Source organism: Xyrauchen texanus, chromosome 3 (genome assembly GCF_025860055.1).
Source record: "Xyrauchen texanus isolate HMW12.3.18 chromosome 3, RBS_HiC_50CHRs, whole genome shotgun sequence".
Taxonomy (NCBI): Eukaryota; Metazoa; Chordata; class Actinopteri; order Cypriniformes; family Catostomidae; genus Xyrauchen; species Xyrauchen texanus.
In genome coordinates, this window is record NC_068278.1 from 35,606,821 (window position 1) to 35,625,793 (window position 18,973).

Genomic DNA, 18,973 nt, shown 5'->3' on the forward strand with positions numbered 1-18,973 from the left:
ACATCTCACCAAAACAGGGCTTTAAAGACATGATAATGCTGTCAAAACACAATTTGATGACAAGTAGGCTGGCACTTCACCATCGTTTTCACTTCCAAAATTACAGTTGTTCTCAATGATCATTAACCAGTAGCACATTTCATCAAGGACTTGCTTGATTTCTCATTGATGCATGTAAAGTGGCAATCAGCAGTGATAGTATGATAATTAATGCATATGTAATTTGAGCTTTAGATGAAGTAACATATAAACAGGTTTCTGTTGTAGCTGTAATATTACTTCCATAATATTTAAAATATGTTTTGCTGTATCTCAGATGAAAAAAATCTGTCAAAGCACATTGCAAGTCCAACTATATTCAATGTCTGTTTTCTGAAAAGTTTGGGTGTTTGATTATTCATTTTGCATACATCATTGCAAAGCACAGTAACAGCAGTCTGTAAGTCCAACTATATTCAACTATATCCAGCCTACATGTCAATTGCAGCCAAGAGAACATATTACCACAGTGCAATGCAAAAACATTAAAATCATGACATATATATATATATATATATATATATATATATATATATATATATATATATATATATATATATGTATATATATAAAAGTTCTTCACAGAGGATTTTAAAGCATCAATACAATGTGTGCCACAGCAGATCACTTTGGGATTTAACAACTGCCAGGCTGACAATAGAAACAGAAAAAAAACTAAATGTAATTTTAGAGGGAGGTCTTTCTTTTTCTACAGTACACATACAAAATTTATGGATTCTGGATTGTACTGTAGTGACGTCTAATGAAGAACTGTGACACATACATAAAAGTTTGGACACTTGCCATATCCCCTGTAGGTGTTTCTCCACATCTAGGATTGTACAAGTTCTCATTGTGTCTGACAGCTAATGTCCTTGTTTCAAGGTAAATCTCTTCTCTTGTTTGACAGCTCATTTTCAATTAATTTATGAGTCTGGAGAGATCCTCGGGCATTGTCTTCAGTGCTGGGTGGTCATGAAATCACTGGCAAAAATGGCCTTGCTCTTCCAGTGAACTATTTTATATTAATAAGGATTTATAGTCACGATAGTCCTCATGTAAGCGGTCACACATCAAGGCAGAAATTGTCTTCTGCTTACTGCATTTCTCCTGTAAACTCCCCAGTAAGTCTCCCTCTGAAGTTTTGCCTGCTGACATGCATTCAATGTTGGTTAATGAGTGAACCTGTTGAGCAGGCAATTTTAACAATGGTAGTGATTTTTCTACACAGATAGAGGGGAGATGTAATAGTGTTCCCCCTCTCATGTCCCTATTCAGGCACTTCAGTCAGTTTGAGGTTGGCTTAGTTAAGACTTGTGGCATTTTCCGTGGGAATATTTATTTTAGTTGTGTCCTTGACAATGTGTAATTTCCTATAAATCTCAGGTTGTATTCCTCAGGTTAGAAAGGACGAATCAAAGAATGCACTCAAGATCAAGCAATGCCACAATAAAAAAAAAACTTTAAATGGACCAATCAGGGTCTATTAGAGAAATGTGAAGATGGAAAAGAGAGACAGGTGGTGGAAATTGACAATTAAAAGAAAAACATCTGTTAAATTGCCTCGGTTGCCCAACATTGACGTTTATGTTTCTACAGCATCTGTGTGATGTGAACTGCACAAGGATATTATAATTTGCCAGTAAGTTTGATGGTTTGCGTATGGAATTTAAACAAGGGAGTTGTTTTTTAAATTTTAAGTCACAGATTTGGTACCATCTGCCATGCACAAGTCCTGTTAAATAATGCCAATTTCTGATCTCAGAATTTCAGAAAATACTCATTAACTTTGCATCTGTTGATACTTTTTTATCAAAAGAGGATAAGTATTGTTTTTGGAACACATTTAAATATTTTATTCTGTATTAAGACAAAATCACGTAGGAGGTTTGAGGGATCCAAAACAATGCCATGTATTCTCTAACACATACAAACCTTCTCCAGATCTTCCATGATCAGATCCTGTTCTTTTATATTCTTATTGCCAGAAGACTGACTGCTTTCACCCGCACCTTTCCCATTCCCCACCGACACTAGCCCTTGGATGAGCCCTTGTCTTGATCTGGGAACTCCAGTCTCCACCACAGGCTCTTTGGTAAGAGGCAAGCTGGCAGGTAACACAGCATTCCCCTGCAGTCGATGTGAATAGGTTCTCCTCCCAGAATGGGATGAACAGAGCTGAAGCTTAAAGGCTGCCTTGAAGCCCTTGCGAAAGTTTTCATTGAAAAACCCATAGACTATGGGATTGACACTGCTGTTACAGAATGCCAACCAGTGGGCCAGGGGGTAAACATATATATTAATAACTCGATGTTGGCGCTCACTCAAGCTTGCATAGTCGCTTAACATCATGAGTGCCCACAATGGCAGCCATGAAAGAATGAACAGCAGGGCCACCACTAGCAACATTTTAATCACCCGCTTCTTTTTGCGTGATACCAGCTGACGGCTTTCATATTTGCTATGTTTCCCTGAGCCAGAACCAGAACCTTTGTTCCCAACTTGGCTCACAGAGGCAGGCATTGAAGTCTTGAACAGGGTGATCCCAATCCGGGCATACATAATGACGATGAGCATAAGAGGAGCCAAATAAATGTTAGCAAAGAGTACTGTAGTGTAAATCTTGCGCATCTCCTGGTTCGGCCAGATTTCACGACACCAATAGAAGGGTTGTGTGGTGTTGCCGTCACTTAGCAAGATGGAGACACGGTGCTCCTTGGTGACTTGTAGCATGACTCCTGATGGACACATGATGGAGATGGCCAGAACCCAGATGATGACAATGATGAGGGTGGAGGTGGAGATTGTGAGCTTCTGTTTGAAGGGATAGACAATGCAGCGGAATCTGAGACATTGACATGGAAGAAAGTGAGAGGAAGAAAGACACAGTAAAAGGAAAATGCAAAAGAGATGAATGACAGAAAACATTGTAGAGAAGATAGAAACAAAAACAATAAGTGGAAACAGTGTAAGTTTAAAAAATATCTCTGTGAAGGAAGATGTACAGTATATCTAAAATGTGAAAATAGGGGCCTGGGTAACTCAGCAAGTATTGATGCTGACTACCACCCTGGAGTCACATGTTTGAATCCAGGGTGTGCTGAGTGACTTCAGCCAGGTCTCCTAAGCAACCAAATTGGCCAGGTTGCTAGGGAGGTTAGAGTCACATGGGGTAACCTCCTCATGGTCGTTAGGGGTTCTCGCTCTCAATGGGGCGCGTGGTAAATTGTGCATGGATCGCAGAGAGTAGCATGAGCCTCCACATGCTGTCTCCATGGTGTCATGCACATCGAGCCACATGATAAGATACACAGATTGACTGTCTCAGAAGCGGAGGCAATATAGACTTCTCCTCTGCCACCCAGATTGAGGTGAGTAACCGCGCTACCACGAGAACCTACTAAGTATTGGAAATTGGGCATTCCAAATTGGGAGAAAAGGGGATTCAAATAAATAAATAATAATAATAATCATAATAAAATGTGAAAATAATAATTTCAGAATGTATATAAATTAAATGTCTGTCATCATTTACTCACCCTTGTGTCATTCCAAACCAGTATGACTTTACCATTTACTTCTAATAAAACTTATTAAGCATTTAGGCACTGAAAAGGCAAATTTGTTAAGTTTCCCCTATTCAACCATTATGCAGGTCTTCAGCTGCACAATTGTACGGGGTCTTCATTACCGTATTATGCACTTCATAATGCACCACACATTCTCGATTGTAGATGGTCAGGTCTGCAGGCAGGCCAATTTAGCCCCCGCACTCTCTGCTTATTCGGCCAGTATGTGGTTTGAAGTTTTCCTGCGGAAGGATGTCCCTGTATAAATGTTTTTTACATATCTGTCTGCATTAATGGTGCCCTCACAGATGTGTGAGTCATGCCATGGGCACTGACATTTACATTTATGCATTTGGCAGACGCTTTTATCCAAAGCAAATAACAGTGCACTTATTACAGGGACAATCCCCCTGGAGCATCCTGGAGTTATGTGCCTTGCTCAAGGACACAATGGTGGTGGCTGTGGGGATCGAACCAACATCCTTCTGATTAACAGTTATGTGCTTAGACCACTACGCCACCACCACTCCACTGACACACCCCTGGCCCATATAGACATGACGCTTATAACAGGTTGGATATTCCTATTCTTCTTTGGCTTGGAGAACACGACGGCTGTGTTTTTCAAAAACTATTTGAAATGTGTATTCATCGGACCAAAAACTCATCAGGGACAAACAAATCCTGGTAACTCCAGTCTGCTGTTCAAATAGGAGGGCCCACACTGCGATCTGAATGGGAGATCCTCCATGGTCGAGAGCATGAAAGATCACACAGCACTTGAACAAAGGGCTCACTGCAATTTGAATGGGAGTGCTCCTGCTGTGATCGAACGGGAGAGCCCACACTGCAGTTTGAACGGAAGAGCACACAACACGTTACTTCTAGTCGGGAGAGCCCACGTCAGGCGTCGTAGCTCACATGCTGTCAAAGGGGAGGGCCCTCGCTACGTCCAGATGGATACGAGACCAGCGGGGCTAGGTTAGCGGCGAGGTGTGTAATAGTAGGGAGGTGTGGTCCGAAGTCCGAGTGTTTGGCGTGCTTGTCTGATGTGATCAAACGTAGGTTTCGAAGGAGTGGGATGATAAATGTCTGAGCATTTTAATTAGGTGTTGATATAGGCCTTTCTGGGTGGCTGTACTAGCGGCCCCTATGTGTAAGGAATAGGAAGAGAAATGTTTGGAAGGAATGCCGGATCTGTTGAGGATGATTTTTAGATTCTTTTGAAACCAGTGTCTAGAGGCAGAGAGGGTTTTGTCATTGACAAATAGAGGGTTGTTCGAAGAGGTGATTTGAGAGTTTCTCTGAAGTAGAAAAAAGGTAAGGGACTGGTATGGCTGAATGGGAGTTGCCAGATTGAAAATGAAAACTGAATGTCCCTTTTTTATTTGAATGGTTTTACTCTGTTTGATGTTGAAACAGATTGTGTCATGGTTTAAGAATTGAATGTCGGAGAATTTGTGATGGATGTATGTGTTGAAAGTGGAGTTGATGGTGAGTTCTGAGACTCTGAGGAAGCCGAAGGAAGACAAATTGAATATAGTGTCTAGGGTTCTTGTTTTGTGGGGGAGCGAAGAGTAGCAAGGCATTTGCTTAGGATGTGTCAGGACAGGTGGGATCAGTTTTTTATAAACCCTTGATATTGAGATATATCTGGGGGTTTGTAATGGTAGAGCATTGTTGGCCTTGGATGAGTTTAAAGAAGAAAATGTATGCCACAGAGGTATACTTTGATTGTTCCTGACTGAATTGATTCTGTATTATGGAGGTGAGAGATGAAAGAGGATATGGAGAGGAGGGAAAATCTGGAAAAACTAAGTTGTATGCTCTGTGGAAGTTTTTGAAGGATCTCCAAGCTGTCCAGTAAATTTGCCTGGAAATTTTAGGGAATAATGTAGAGGGGTGATGAGGGCTGGATAAGCATCAGAACTATTTGAGCAGCTGTTGTACTTGGCCAGGAGGAAAAAGTGGCAAAAAAGGAAGTGCGATTGGCTGCATTTGGATTATCGCACTGTGAATGAGAGCATCTTGAGCGCCAAGACGGGAGGGACATAGAGGAGGAATTTTGCTCTTAGGAGGTTTTGGGGAGTTTTTTGGAATGTTTGAATGGTTATGGGAGCTCACGAGAAGTTTGTATAGTTAATTTTTTTAAGGTCTGCAGGAGAAATGGAACTGGAGAGGGCTAGGCGTATGCTGTTGACAGACCATTTTGAAATGGAAGGACATGATGGAGTAACAGCGAGAGAATGAGGAGATGAAGTCCAGGAATATGGGGAATGAGACACGGTTAAAGCCAGCTGCCTTGGAGGAGGGGAGAGTGGTCTTCTGGAGCATGGTTTGTAGGAGTGCTGGATTTTGCAGCTTGAACGCTCAGAAGGGCTATCCGAGCTAAGAAGATTGTTGGTGTCTCTGGAACAAAAGAGAGTTTGTCATCTGATGGGAATAGCTGGATTTCCGGGAGGTCGGACATGTATCAGGGATGGAACAAACAGATGCTGGAAACAGCTGAGACCAAAGAGAGGTAAGCAGCTGCTAATATACTCTGGCTGTTAATTAAAAGATTAGTGATGTCTGAGGGATCAGTGATCTCGTGCATTAAGAAAGTGGTTTTCATCTTGTCCTTTACGCACCGAGATTTGACCCTATTCCTTTAACTATATTGTACACTGTAGAGGGTGAAATGCCCAAAATCCTTTCAATTTGTCTTAGGAGAACATTATTCTCAAAGTGCTGGATTATTTGCTGAAGCATCTGTTGGCAAATTGACACGTCTTGAATGATCCTTGCTCTTGAAGAACTAGGCTGTTTTTGGAGGCTCCTTACATACAATGACATGATTGCCTCAACTATTTAACATCTCCCGTTTCATATTGTTATTTTAACTCGTCAAATTTTTATTAGTCGTAATTTGCCCATCTCAACTTTTTTGGAGCGTGGAGCATGTCTGATTTGAAATTACTATACATTAAAAATAAATACAAAATAATGAAATTCACAAGGTAAAACATAATTTATTGTGTAGTTGTAGTGTTATCAATTCAGAATTGGGGTTGTGTAAGGGAATAACAGACTCAGTCACCATTCATTTTCATTGTATGGTTTAAAGATCCAATTAAATAAATGGTGACGGAGAGACTAACATTTTACAGAGAATGTAAGTCATATGTGTTTGGAACGACATGAGGGTAAATGGTATAAATGATCACAAAATACATTTTTGGGTGATTAAACATTTAAATCTTTGTAAAAAAACAGAATTTACAGAATAAAACAGATTTATCAGGAAAAACATTTGACCACACAATTACCTACAAACAAATAGACTTTTTTGTTCCCCACCTGTCCACAGCGATGGCCACCAGTGTGAAGACAGAGGCGGAAACCGATATTCCCTGTACCATCCCACTCAGCTTACACACCAAACTGCCAAAAGGCCAGCCTGCCAGAGAAAAGTGAAAATGACAACAGCGATGAAATGGCTGTGAATCACATACTACCTCAAAAAGTTCCTAGGGACAGTTCAACCAAAAGTTAAAATTCAGTCATACTTTACTCATAATAATGTTGTTCCAAACCCATTTGACTTTTACTCTTAAAAAAAGTTTACACTTAAATCATGTAAACACGTATATTGTTTGCAGTACATCTAGTGGCTATACTTTTGAAACAGTGAGTATTTTAATGTTCATGAATTGGCCCCATTAATTTCCATTGTAAGTGCCTCACTGTAACCCAGATTTGAAATTAATTTATATGGTAATCAACATTTGCCACAAAGGCTGTCAATTGAACTTGTATTGAAACCATCAAATCCTTTAATTCACTTCTACATATACATATTCCACTTGGCCCTATTGGACTGAAGAACTTCCAATACTGGGTAATGAGCATAATCATCTATGATGACTCCCAAGTATTCACCTGTTTGCAGCAGACCATGCAAATCTGCACTGACACCCTGCCAGGCCTTTTCGGGAAGGACATTAGCAGTGGCTCACAATGTCTCACAGGTGCACTGGCTTGAAACACAAGATAGTTTGCTATACCATGACTCTCTTAAGAGGGTCTTTGCCTGATTGTCCTGATTGTGCCCTGATTCATGAGGTACATGAATGACTTGGTGATCCATTGAAGATGGTTTCTGAGGATTACAGATTATTATTGGTGAAAGAGGTGAGGTCACTGCTGATGTTCTTTTATTTTATGAGTGTTGGTGTGAGTCACAGTGTCAGTGATTGTCGGGGATGGTGGTGGCGTAGTGGCTAAAGCACAGGGCTGTTAATCAGAAGGTCGTTGGTTCGATCCCCACAGCCACCACCATTGTGTCCTTGAGCAAGGCACTTAACTCCATGTTGCTCCAGGAGGATTGTCCCTGTAATAATTGCACTGTAAGTCGCTTTGGATAAAAGCGTCTGCCAAATGCATAAATGTAAATGTAAATGTAAGTGATTGAGCTTGATTGAGTTGGTATGAATAAGTGAACTCTATTTTTATTTTATTTTTATTAAATTTAAATATATTAAATTTGTTCAAGAGTCATGGCTTTTGTGTGCCATGCTGTAAAAGGGAATATTTATATTCTTCAGCAACCCTTTTAAGCTTGTATGTTGCTCTGTGATGGTGTAGAAACATGGTGGCATGACATATAGTTAAATTTTAAGGTTGTGGACCATTCCCCAACAATCAGGGGGCTTGGAACGTAATTTGTTCCAGATGAGCATGATGGGTTAATGGTTTGTTACAAGTGTTAATGGGTTGCTATATTTATAGGAGTGAAGCTCCACACAACAGTGAGTGCTTCAATCCATCTGTGAGTATCGTTTTTTCAACTTTAATAAAAGCTATACTGACATAAGCTATGACAGATTTCAGTGCTTTATTTTTCTAAAGGGGTAATTGCACCTAGACACACATGACTGGCATCAGTTCTGTGATTTTTCTTGGGTCATTGCTAGTGAGACTGTCTTAGAGCTGGTTCAGCACTGACTCTTGTTCAGCACGCATTCCCAGGGGCGTGTTTATAATTTCAGGCAGCCCAAGCAAATTTGTCAAGACATCCCTGCTAAAAAAAACAAACAAAAAAACAAAACAGCTGAGCCAGAATGCAATTCCCTGCTGGTTAGTGCTGCTTTGGAACTGGTCTAGCTGATGGACCAGCATAGCAATAATTTTCACCAGCAAAACCTAGCTGGTGAAGCTGACTAAGCTAGTTAAGAAGCCTGGTGTGGACACCAGCACACCAGTATCTCGTGCTGGGGACCAGCATACAAAACACAGCATAAGCTATTGACCAACAATGCTGGTCATTTCAGCAGGGATATAAGTAACTTTCTGAAACAAGTTAATCACCAAAGAATTAAAAAAAAGTAGAAAATATTTTTAAAAGCAGGAAACACAGGGTCACTGTGAAGAAAAGATGCACACAAGACACACTGCTTGACACACTGATCGTCATGACAAAAGCAAAGTTTAAGGAGGCTCTGCTTCTTACACTAAGGGTGAGTCATATGCTAATTTTAGTATATATTTTATGCTGCTTTGAATCTTTAAACAGGATTCAGTTCAGAGCATTGATTTGCGCCGTTTTGACTCAGCATTGTAAAGATGCCTATACTCACTCATTGCATGTGATAAGGAAGCACCTGCGATGCTCTACTTTTCTCTTTGTCTTTTAAATGGGTATGGATATTTATCAGTGAGCGAAATCCTCCAATACTAAGTGCAAATTTGCTTCATATTTCAAAAACCATGCAAAAGAAACTACAAATCAGTCAAAATTACTTAACTGTTTTTTTTCTTTTCATTTTCATGTAATATTAGACTGTAAACTGACAAGGGATTTGTAACATGATATAAGTCCTAATTAGTTGGGCTGCATGTTATTTGGTAAATAAATAAGGTGTGTAGAAAGCATTGATTCATTCAATCGATTGTGTCTAGCAAGAGAAGATCCCTCAGCAGAACATGTAATAAAGAAGTTCAGGTGCTTGTATCTCCTCAGACCTAGGTATATTGTTATATACCTGCTATCGAGATGCAGTTTGAGCTTATTTAGATCATGATTTGAGAACACAGTAGCACACTCAACTCATGTATGATGCCATCTATTGTTAGTAATTGTTGACGATCACACACAATGTTAACATTTGTCAACCAAATATGCCATCATCACATACACTTTCTCTGTGTCTTTTGTCTTTGGGGGTGTGAATATGTGAGAAACTCATAGCTTTTAGCTTAGCTTACTTTGTTTAATCTGACTTGACTTTGATTTTTCAAATGCATAGAAACAAACAACTCTCATTCTCTTTCAGGCATCTCATATGTTACAGTGCTGCTGTTGGGGGAGAGAGCTGTAGTAGCTCAGTACTTTAATGATATTCAGCTTTTCTACTGTTTAGCTAAGCAGAGAACAGTCATCACCAGGTATCACATAGAAAGTTTCACAGGTTGTGTTGTTATGTTACTGTTTGTGACAGGTAAATCCACCCATGATAGAATGTGCATTTATGACTTATTGGAACCATAAGTCATAAATCAGATGTTAGATGGCAGTAGTTCTGGTGGCTGACACAAACGATTTGTATGTGTCACGAATGAAGCTAGGAAGCAAGTTGCAAGTGACAATAAGTTTATTGACAGTCAAAATGTGAAGATTGGGGAAAAGCCCAGGGTGAAGGTTTAGTAACTCAGGGGCTCCAATGGTCAGATGAATGGGGTGAGAAGAGTGATGAGGAGTGCTGAACAAACACGACGAATCCGGGTAACAGCCAACTGAACAGGGACAACGAGGGAACTGGACTGGAACTCAGAGGGATCAACACAACCGGCCATCACAAACAAACGATCTGACAAGGAGATGAGAAAGTGGTGAGTATTTAAAGTAATTGAAATGAGTAAAAGCTGGTGAAGAGGAGTGATTGCGGCTGAGCGCTGATCACGGTAACGAGTCGTCATGCCCACACATCCACGCACACACACACACAAGTAATAAATAAAGCACGAGACAAGGAAGAGACATAGGATTTAAAAACCGTGACAGTATGTGCTTTCAGAGACAATGCTTACTGGAATATTGTGTTGTTTGTGGTATCTCAGCGGAACTGGTGGTTTTAACAACAAAAACATTGCTGGACAAGCTCTGTGTCAACACTGATCTCATGAACTTTGTGAAGCTTTTTGTCTTGCACAGTCTTCTTGATGCTTTGATGTTGATCTCTGTGGTTAGCTGTAGAGCAACATACTTTGTAGAGCAACATAAAAATTGTTTGTTTTCCAGTGTTGTATTAAGTATCCATTTGTAATACTTGAGGTAAAAATGCTTTGTATTTGAGCCTCCCTTCTAGAAGGACCGGGGCAGGGCTGGGTGGCCGTCGGCCCCTCCCCCTGAGTGCGGCGAGGAAGGAATTGCCCGAAGGCTTGCTCGTGATTTTTTGCCTCTTGGAACTTGGTGATACTACATTCATAGCATCACCAAATAAGCCAGAAGGAAATCGAGAAGGAAAACTTTGTTCTTTTGTTCTTTTCTCGACAGGTTGAGCCATAATTGTCTCTCCGTGCTGACTAAAGCAGACATAGACCGGTCAATGGCGCAGGCTGTCTGCTTGGTCGTGCGGAGAGACAGATCCATGGCTCGACGAAGCTCGGTGAAAGCCTCCTCGTCGACCGTGGTGCCCGCACTCAGGTCCTTCAACAGATCAGCCTGGTACGCCTGTAACACTGCCAAAGTAAGTGTTTGCCTTCCGTGGAGGTGGAGGTGGTCCTGCATGACTTTGTGGGAAGAGTGGGTCTATTTAACGATAGACCCACTCTTCCCACAAAGGCAACAGATAACCCGCAAGTGTCTCTTCAACCGGCGGCATCACCGAATACTCCCGTGCCTCAGCACCCACGATAGTCAAATATATTGGTGTTGAGGGCACGAAGACACAGGAAGTATAAGGTTTCCTCCATGAACGAGAGAGCTCATCATGGAGTTCATCAAAGAAAGGAAGGGACTGATGGGGTGTTCCCTTCCCTTGGCCACTAGACAGTAATCTGTCCTCCAACTTGGAGCGTTTGGGGGTCTCTTTTTTGCGTGGCCAGTCTAATTGTAGCCTGGCCACCTCACGAGTAATCACCTCGAGTAATTCCTCCAATGATTTATTATCATGCACGGAATGCTTGGAGGTGGGTAACTCGAAGTCCGCAGACTCAAGAGATTCACTGTCCCCCTCATGAACCGAAGAGGCACGGAGCCCGCTTCAGGATCACGGGAAGGACCAGCTGGATCTGGGGAGAGAGCGAGCGATAGGGATGGACCCAAGAGCCACATGATGGACGTGTGGGTGCTGACTCTCGGAAGTAAGCAAGACGAGTGCAAAGCATTTGGACTGAGAACAAATCTCAATGCTCCCACCCGCCCTGCCCCAACGCAAGAGCAGCACACTCTTCCCCCAAACACACAAAACAAAACTGCTTGCTTTGTCTTTCAGTCATTCTTTTTAGAGAAAAGAGAAAGGATCTGCGTACTGCCTAACAAAATCTAACTCCTAACAGAGGAAAGTAGAAAGTTTCTGACAGGCTCAAGAAGCACAATACACACATAGTGATCTGAAGACAAAAGATCTGACAATCCCCCTGTGATGCGTCTATTTATAGCCCTGCTACAGGTGCATCCAATGATGTCATCAGCAGAGTCTATAAATTCCAGTCAATTTTATTGATGTGTTGCACACATATTCACAGAAAAGGCCGAAAGAGAAAAAAGGCCGAAAATATGAGCCGAAAATATATACCTCCTCGCCCCGCCCCTCAGTGCTCAGATTTCACTCTGGATCGATCTAGCCCTTATCATGGCACTACCAAACAAAGGCCGATCATGTCAGCGGTGTGGAAATTCTTAAAAGTTTCTGATAAGGACATCAAATTTGCGATCTCCAGTGTATATTCAGCAGAAATTTCAAGATATATATATACAGAGTACAGCAAGAGATTCTACAGGAAAGTGTCACCACTAGCACAGCTACACCACAACTTAAGGCATATCTAGCGGAACTATGCCAGAAGCGACAATCCCCTTGACTACGGTCACATAAACAAAGACCGCTTTCCTTTGCTTGCGCAGATTGCGCACAGGTATTTATCTGCCCAAGCACCAGCACAGAGAGTGAGAGACTGTTCAGTGCAGCATCTCATGTTCTTGATGAGCTTTCTGACAGGAGAGACTGTCAGAAAGTTTAACAACTTTTGTTCTTGAAGAGAAACCGGTCACTTGTACTTAAATAGAAAGCGGTCCAATCTGATGTGTATAGCAATTACATTACACTTGTTCTTCACTTGAGGATACATCTGTCGTTTACAGTTGAGGTTGGATTTAGTTCAAATACTGCTGTTTTGCACTGTTGTTTTGCACAATAATTTTAACTTAAAGTGTACATATGTTTACATAAACAGAATAGAGCACTGATCTATACATATAATTATATATTATAGTTATATATAGATCAGTGGAATAGAGGCCATTCTGTGGTCTGCCTTTTGTTTTAATTAAAATTACTGTTGCATATTTAAACTTTTTGAAAGATGCTAGCCAAGTTCATTACTTGACTGTTGTTTTGCATATATAATAGTTTTCTAAAACTTTACATTATTTGGATAATTGTTAATAAAATCTGTAAAATTAGATTTTTACAGAACTGAATGAAGAATAATATTTAATATAGTTTTAATATATTTTTTGTCCAATTTTGGTGTGTTACTTTCAATAAATGTGTGATTTATTTTATTGGTTTATAGTTTTTCAATTCAGATTCATTAAATTCATGAAATTAATAAAAAAGTATAATATTAATAAAATTATATTTAAATAGGTAAAAAAAAAAAAAAAAAGTAAGACCATCCAGAAACCCCTAGTAAACACATAATGTAGCATAAATATGCTACAAAGCAAATACACCACTTTAGCAACCACCAGAAAACTGGTTTTGCTTAGGCAAAGACCATTCATATCTTCATAAAATATAAAAATAAGTAAATTTTAATAATAATATATAATAATAAATTTGTGAGCACAGGTAATTATTAATAAACATCATACCTTGTTTTAAAATGTAAACACATTTCACTGACTATATGAACAGGTCTCCAGGTCTCTCTGCCCGCTTTTTGAATATTTTTGTTCAATTCAAAGGAATCATATTTAAAAGATTTGGCTCAAATGATTCTTTCAACGAATCTCACATCTCGATCGCCAATCTGCATGCATTTTTGCACTTACAGCTGTTATTTTTTGCGGTGTTCAGTCGTATAAGTAACGAAAGGGTCTGGAGAATAAATATAAAGTAACAGTATAAATTTTTTGTGGGCAGACATTTTTGGGTGGAAAAATAACCACAAATACTGTAGACTAATCTATACTTGAATATGGCTTGTCACTGTAGTTTTTTGTCACTTCGATTTTTTGTGACTAATTGCATTTACAAATTTGGTTATATTTGAACCTTGTTCTATGCCAGATGTTATATCCATTTTATATTCCATGTTCTATAAGATCTTGCAGAGAAAAAAAATCAGGCACTTTCAGAGTGCATATCTCTGAAGTCTGGACGGACTTTCGCTTTGAAGAATTTGTGCTTTGAGCTTGCAGTTCTTTGCCAGCTTGCAAAGCCTTATATGGTATGCATCTTGATTTGTCAATGCTGTTGCATTGCATTTATGAATATACAGTAGCCCATAAAATATATGGTTAAAAGTTGTTATTTAATTTTGTTTTAACAACTGCATGTTAATTTGCTGCCTAAGCAGGCATGTTGTATATGTGTATATGTTGTGTACCTTCTCTACAGCCAGATGAAAGAGAAGTGCTTTGAGTCTCGCATCACCACTAATATTCATTGCAGACACATCATTGTCTTATCTTTGCATCCATTTAGTCCAACAACATCTGACAGAATGCGTTTCATTCCAATTACCGCTGGGATGGAGTGAGAAGGAAGCACTATGTTGCTGTCGTAGTTTGCTCACCAATACATCCATCAGTGATGTTCGTGCTTGATAATCAGCATTGCTTTTTGGTTTCTTGTTTCTGTTTTAATACTTTTAATCTTTGATGCAGGTGTGACATTTTTTATTTAAATACAAGATGCAAACACAGAATTCATTTCAGGATTGGTGTTTTCACTTTGTCGCTCGCTCAACAATGCATGTGAACTTGAAGCATTACTTCTTATGTATATTACACACTGATAAAATTCAGAAAATTACTTTAAGCTGTTTTAAGTCTAAATTTATTTCTGTTCTACAGAAAACATTAAAGGCACAACAGCCTGTTTTTAATTGTAACAAGGTTAAACTGCTTTGCAAGATCTGTCCAGCTACAGTCCTTGCAGTTTAATTCACAATTTCTTCAGTCCAATTGTGGATTTAGTTGCTTATGCAGAGACTGAGAGTTATGCAGAGAGTTCTTCCCATTTACTGATTGGGAACACATCATGGTGGGCAGGGTTAGAATAGTCAAGAACTGTGTTCCTGGAGGCCTGTTTAGCTCAGTGGTAAATACGCTGGCTACCACCCCTAGAGTTCGCTAGTTCGCATCCCAAGGCATGCTGAGTGACTCCAGCCAGGTCTCCTAAGCAATCAAATTGGCTCAATTGCTATGAAGGGTAGAGTCACATGGGGTAACCTCCTCGTGGTCGCTATAATGTGGTCCGTTCTCGATGGGGCGCATGGCGAGTTGAGCGTGGATGACGCTTGGATGGCGTGAAGATGTTTCCATGGCAACGTGCTCAACAAGCCTCATGAGAAGATGCGCGGGTTGACAGACACGGAGGCAGCTGGGATTCGCCCAGATAGAGGCGTGTCACTAGGTGACCACGAGGACTTAAAAGCGCATTGGGAATTGGGAATTGGGCATGCCAAATTGGGTGAAAAAGGGGAAAAAATCCCCCAAAAAAGAACTTTGTTCCTAACAGCTTCACGAGGTCCATTGTCATTTTGAAGGCAGATTCTTTGATGGATGAGCCAATCTATAGGTTTAAACATTTTTAATGATTGCATGATTACCAAATGAAAGAAATGAGGATGTAGCCAAGGAAAATGCCATTCCTGCCTCAAAAAGCCACTAAGCAAAATTTACTTTTTTCAGAAATAAAAATGAGTTTAATAGCCTTCACTGTGATGTAGAAGAATGGGGAAATTGCAGGGTGTTCAGGAAGAGCTTGTTCAGTGAGATTTAGTGTATTTCATTGTCAGCTAATTTTTTTTTGGTCAATTTCTTTCATGACTTGTTGCATAGTAGTTTACCTAAGCCTCCATCCCAAAATAAAAAATCTGGGTCAAAGTGCCTCAAAATGATGGACCACAATTATAGCCATACCATTGAATAATAAACAGGTGAGGAAGATAATAGCTGCAGAGCTGCTCTTTAAATATTAAGAGGTAATGATGCATATACAGTAGACAATGGTCTCCATGGAGAATAATATTTAATGTGTCTCCCAGTTCAATATACACTCACCTAAAGGATTATTAGGAACACCTGTTCAATTTCTCATTAATGCAATTATCTAATCAACCAATCACATGGCAGTTGCTTCAATGCATTTAGGGGTGTGGTCCTGGTCAAGACAATCTCCTGAACTCCAAACTGAATGTCAGAATGGGAAAGAAAGGTGATTTAAGCCATTTTGAGCGTGGCATGGTTGTTGGTGCCAGACGGGCCGGTCTGAGTATTTCACAATCTGCTCAGTTACTGGGATTTTCACGCACAACCATTTCTAGGGTTTACAAAGAATGGTGTGAAAAGGGAAAAATATCAAGTATGCGGCAGTCCTGTGGGCGAAAATGCCTTGTTGATGCTAGAGGTCAGAGGAGAATGGGCCGACTGATTCAAGCTGATAGAAGAGCAACTTTGCCTGAAATAACCACTCGTTACAACCGAGGTATGCAGCAAAGCATTTGTGAAGCCACAACACGCACCACCTTGAGGTGGATGGGCTACAACAGCAGAAGACCCCACCAGGTACCACTCATCTCCACTACAAATAGGAAAAAGAGGCTACAATTTGCAAGAGCTCACCAAAAGTGGACAGTTGAAGACTGGAAAAACTTTGCCTGGTCTGATGAGTCTCGATTTCTGTTGAGACATTCAGATGGTAGAGTCAGAATTTGGCGTAAACAGAATGAGAACATGGATCCATCATGCCTTGTTACCACTGTGCAGGCTGGTGGTGATGGTGTAATGGTGTGGGGGATGTTTTCTTGGCACACTTTAGGCCCCTTAGTGCCAATTGGGCATCGTTTAAAGGGGTCATGACATGGTTTTTTTTATTGTATTATTATGTTCCCTTAGGTGCAATTATAGTATTAATATATTTTTTTTTAAGAAAAACTTTTAAAATCTAGTGATTTATGACCTTTTCCCACCCTGTTTCTCATCCTCTGATTCAAACAGTCTGTTTTGGGGGCGTTTTCCATTTAAGACCTCAGTGTTAACGCCCACTGTTATGATTGGCTAACGTCAGTGCCTATGTATCAATTATTGACGCCTCCAGCCAGAACAATATGCAAGTAAACTAAGTAAAAACACTGTGATTATTCATAATGAATGAAATTGCGCTTTAAAAAGTAGTTTAAAGTTTAAAATAGATTACTTACAGTTTGCGTCGTCGTTGTTCCCAGAATAGTCGGCACGGACTTATCTTTGAGCAACAGTTTTCTGGCAAAGCCAGCATCATATTGAGATTTGTTCTCAAAACAGTCATCCTTAAAATGTACAGAACAAACGCTTAAGTTAACACTGCCATGACTGGGACGTCCTCAAAAAATAAACTGCATCCATTTTTCCCTGACGTCTGGATCTTTCGGCAGCTTATTCAGAGTTTTTGTTTGACCACAGCCAGGAACAGCACATCTGTGTGGCATCGTAATTTTCCTGTGCACAAGTAGTCTCTGTCAGAGCTCGCTGTCCATCGACTGAACACTTGTGAGGCGCACGGCGATACTGAAATCAGCGTAGTTGTCTTGGCGCTTAAAGCGTAGTTATCTTGTGCTGGAGGCGGTCATATGCAAACGCTGTTACGTCACTTCTAACCGACACGTCACTTCTAACCATGAATCCAGAACGAGCTGTATTTTGAGCTTGATTAAATAAATGATTCGTTTAGAATGGGGAGGACGTCTTAAAATATTAAACTTGCAGGACGTTTTAATGATACAAAGACCTCTTATATACCAAAAGATCAAGGCAAATTTGGTTTCTCATGTCATGACCCCTTTAAATGCCATGGCCTACCTGAGCATTGTTTCTGACCATGTCCATCCCTTTATGGCCACCATGTACCCATCCTCTGATGGCTACTTCCAGCAGGATAATGCACCATGTCACAAAGCTCGAATCATTTCAAATTGGTTTCTTGAACATGACAATGAGTTCACTGTACTAAAATGGCCCCCACAGTCACCAGATAGAGCATCTTTGGGATGTGGTGGAACGGGAGCTTCGTGCCCTGGATGTGCATCCCACAAATCTCCATCAACTGCAAGATGCTATCCTATCAATATGGGCCAACATTTCTAAAGAATGCTTTCAGCACCTTGTTGAATCAATGCCACGTAGAATTAAGGCAGTTCTGAAGGCGAAAGGGGGTCAAACACAGTATTAGTATGGTGTTCCTAATAATCCTTTAGGTGAGTGTATGTTTCAAAATTGTTTTTGAAGGTTCACTTATTCAACCAATATACTTTAGTTCGTGTTTGCACTGTTTTAACACCAAAAACAAATTTTTTGCAAGATTGCAAGATGGCCCTCACCTGTGATGATGTTGTCCACCAAGGTTGTGGGCATGCAGAAGATGCCAACAAGCAGGTCACTGATTGCCAGGTTGAGAATGAAGAGATTGGTGACTGTACGCATGTTCTTACTCCTTAGCACGATGAAGCACACCACTCCATTTCCCACCATGCATACAATGAATATAAGGAGGTATGATACAATGAAAATAGCTGATACCAAGGGCTCATGCAGGTAGAAGTCCACATAGGTGATGTTTGGATAAAAATATGCATGAGAGGAGGTGTAGTTAACAGAGATGTTATGGAAGGTGTCCACAGAGAAGAATGTTGATGAACCGGTAGAGTTGGGATCCAATAGTTCCAGCGCCATAGTATTCCTGTTGAGAGAGAGAAAGGGAGTGGATGAAATAATGGAACACACATTTCCTTTTTCTGGATTTCAAACATGCATGTAAGAAGAAAACAGACCCCCTAAGAAAGTATGGAAGACAAGATAATCTCTACTTTTTAAAAAATAAGAAACTATCCACCATATAATTCTGGTTCTGGCCAAACAATATATGACATCTGCATAAGGCAAAACATGACAGAGC

General features: G+C 40.3%; 1 protein-coding gene across 1 annotated transcript; it reads right to left on the minus strand.

Annotated features, from left to right (window-relative positions):
- Positions 1-1,959: 1,959 nt before the first annotated feature.
- On the minus strand, positions 1,960-18,750 carry LOC127624641 (neuropeptide FF receptor 2-like). Its single transcript, XM_052099451.1, has 3 exons — positions 18,399-18,750; positions 6,948-7,047; positions 1,960-2,884 (listed from the first exon to the last, which is right to left on the minus strand). Exons 1-3 carry the CDS (start codon positions 18,748-18,750, stop codon positions 1,960-1,962), a joined length of 1,377 nt encoding a protein of 458 aa, XP_051955411.1.
- Positions 18,751-18,973: the final 223 nt, after the last annotated feature.

Excerpts from the sequence above, each read along its gene's own strand:
- LOC127624641 (XM_052099451.1), bottom strand. The coding sequence starts at position 18,750 with ATGGCGCTGGAACTATTGGATCCCAACTCTACCGGTTCATCAACATTC. Across the intron at positions 7,048-18,398 it reads GGTGGACAACATCATCACAG|GCTGGCCTTTTGGCAGTTTG; the intron begins GTGAGGGCCATC and ends TTTCTCTGGCAG. Across the intron at positions 2,885-6,947 it reads GTGGCCATCGCTGTGGACAG|ATTCCGCTGCATTGTCTATC; the intron begins GTGGGGAACAAA and ends TCAATGTCTCAG.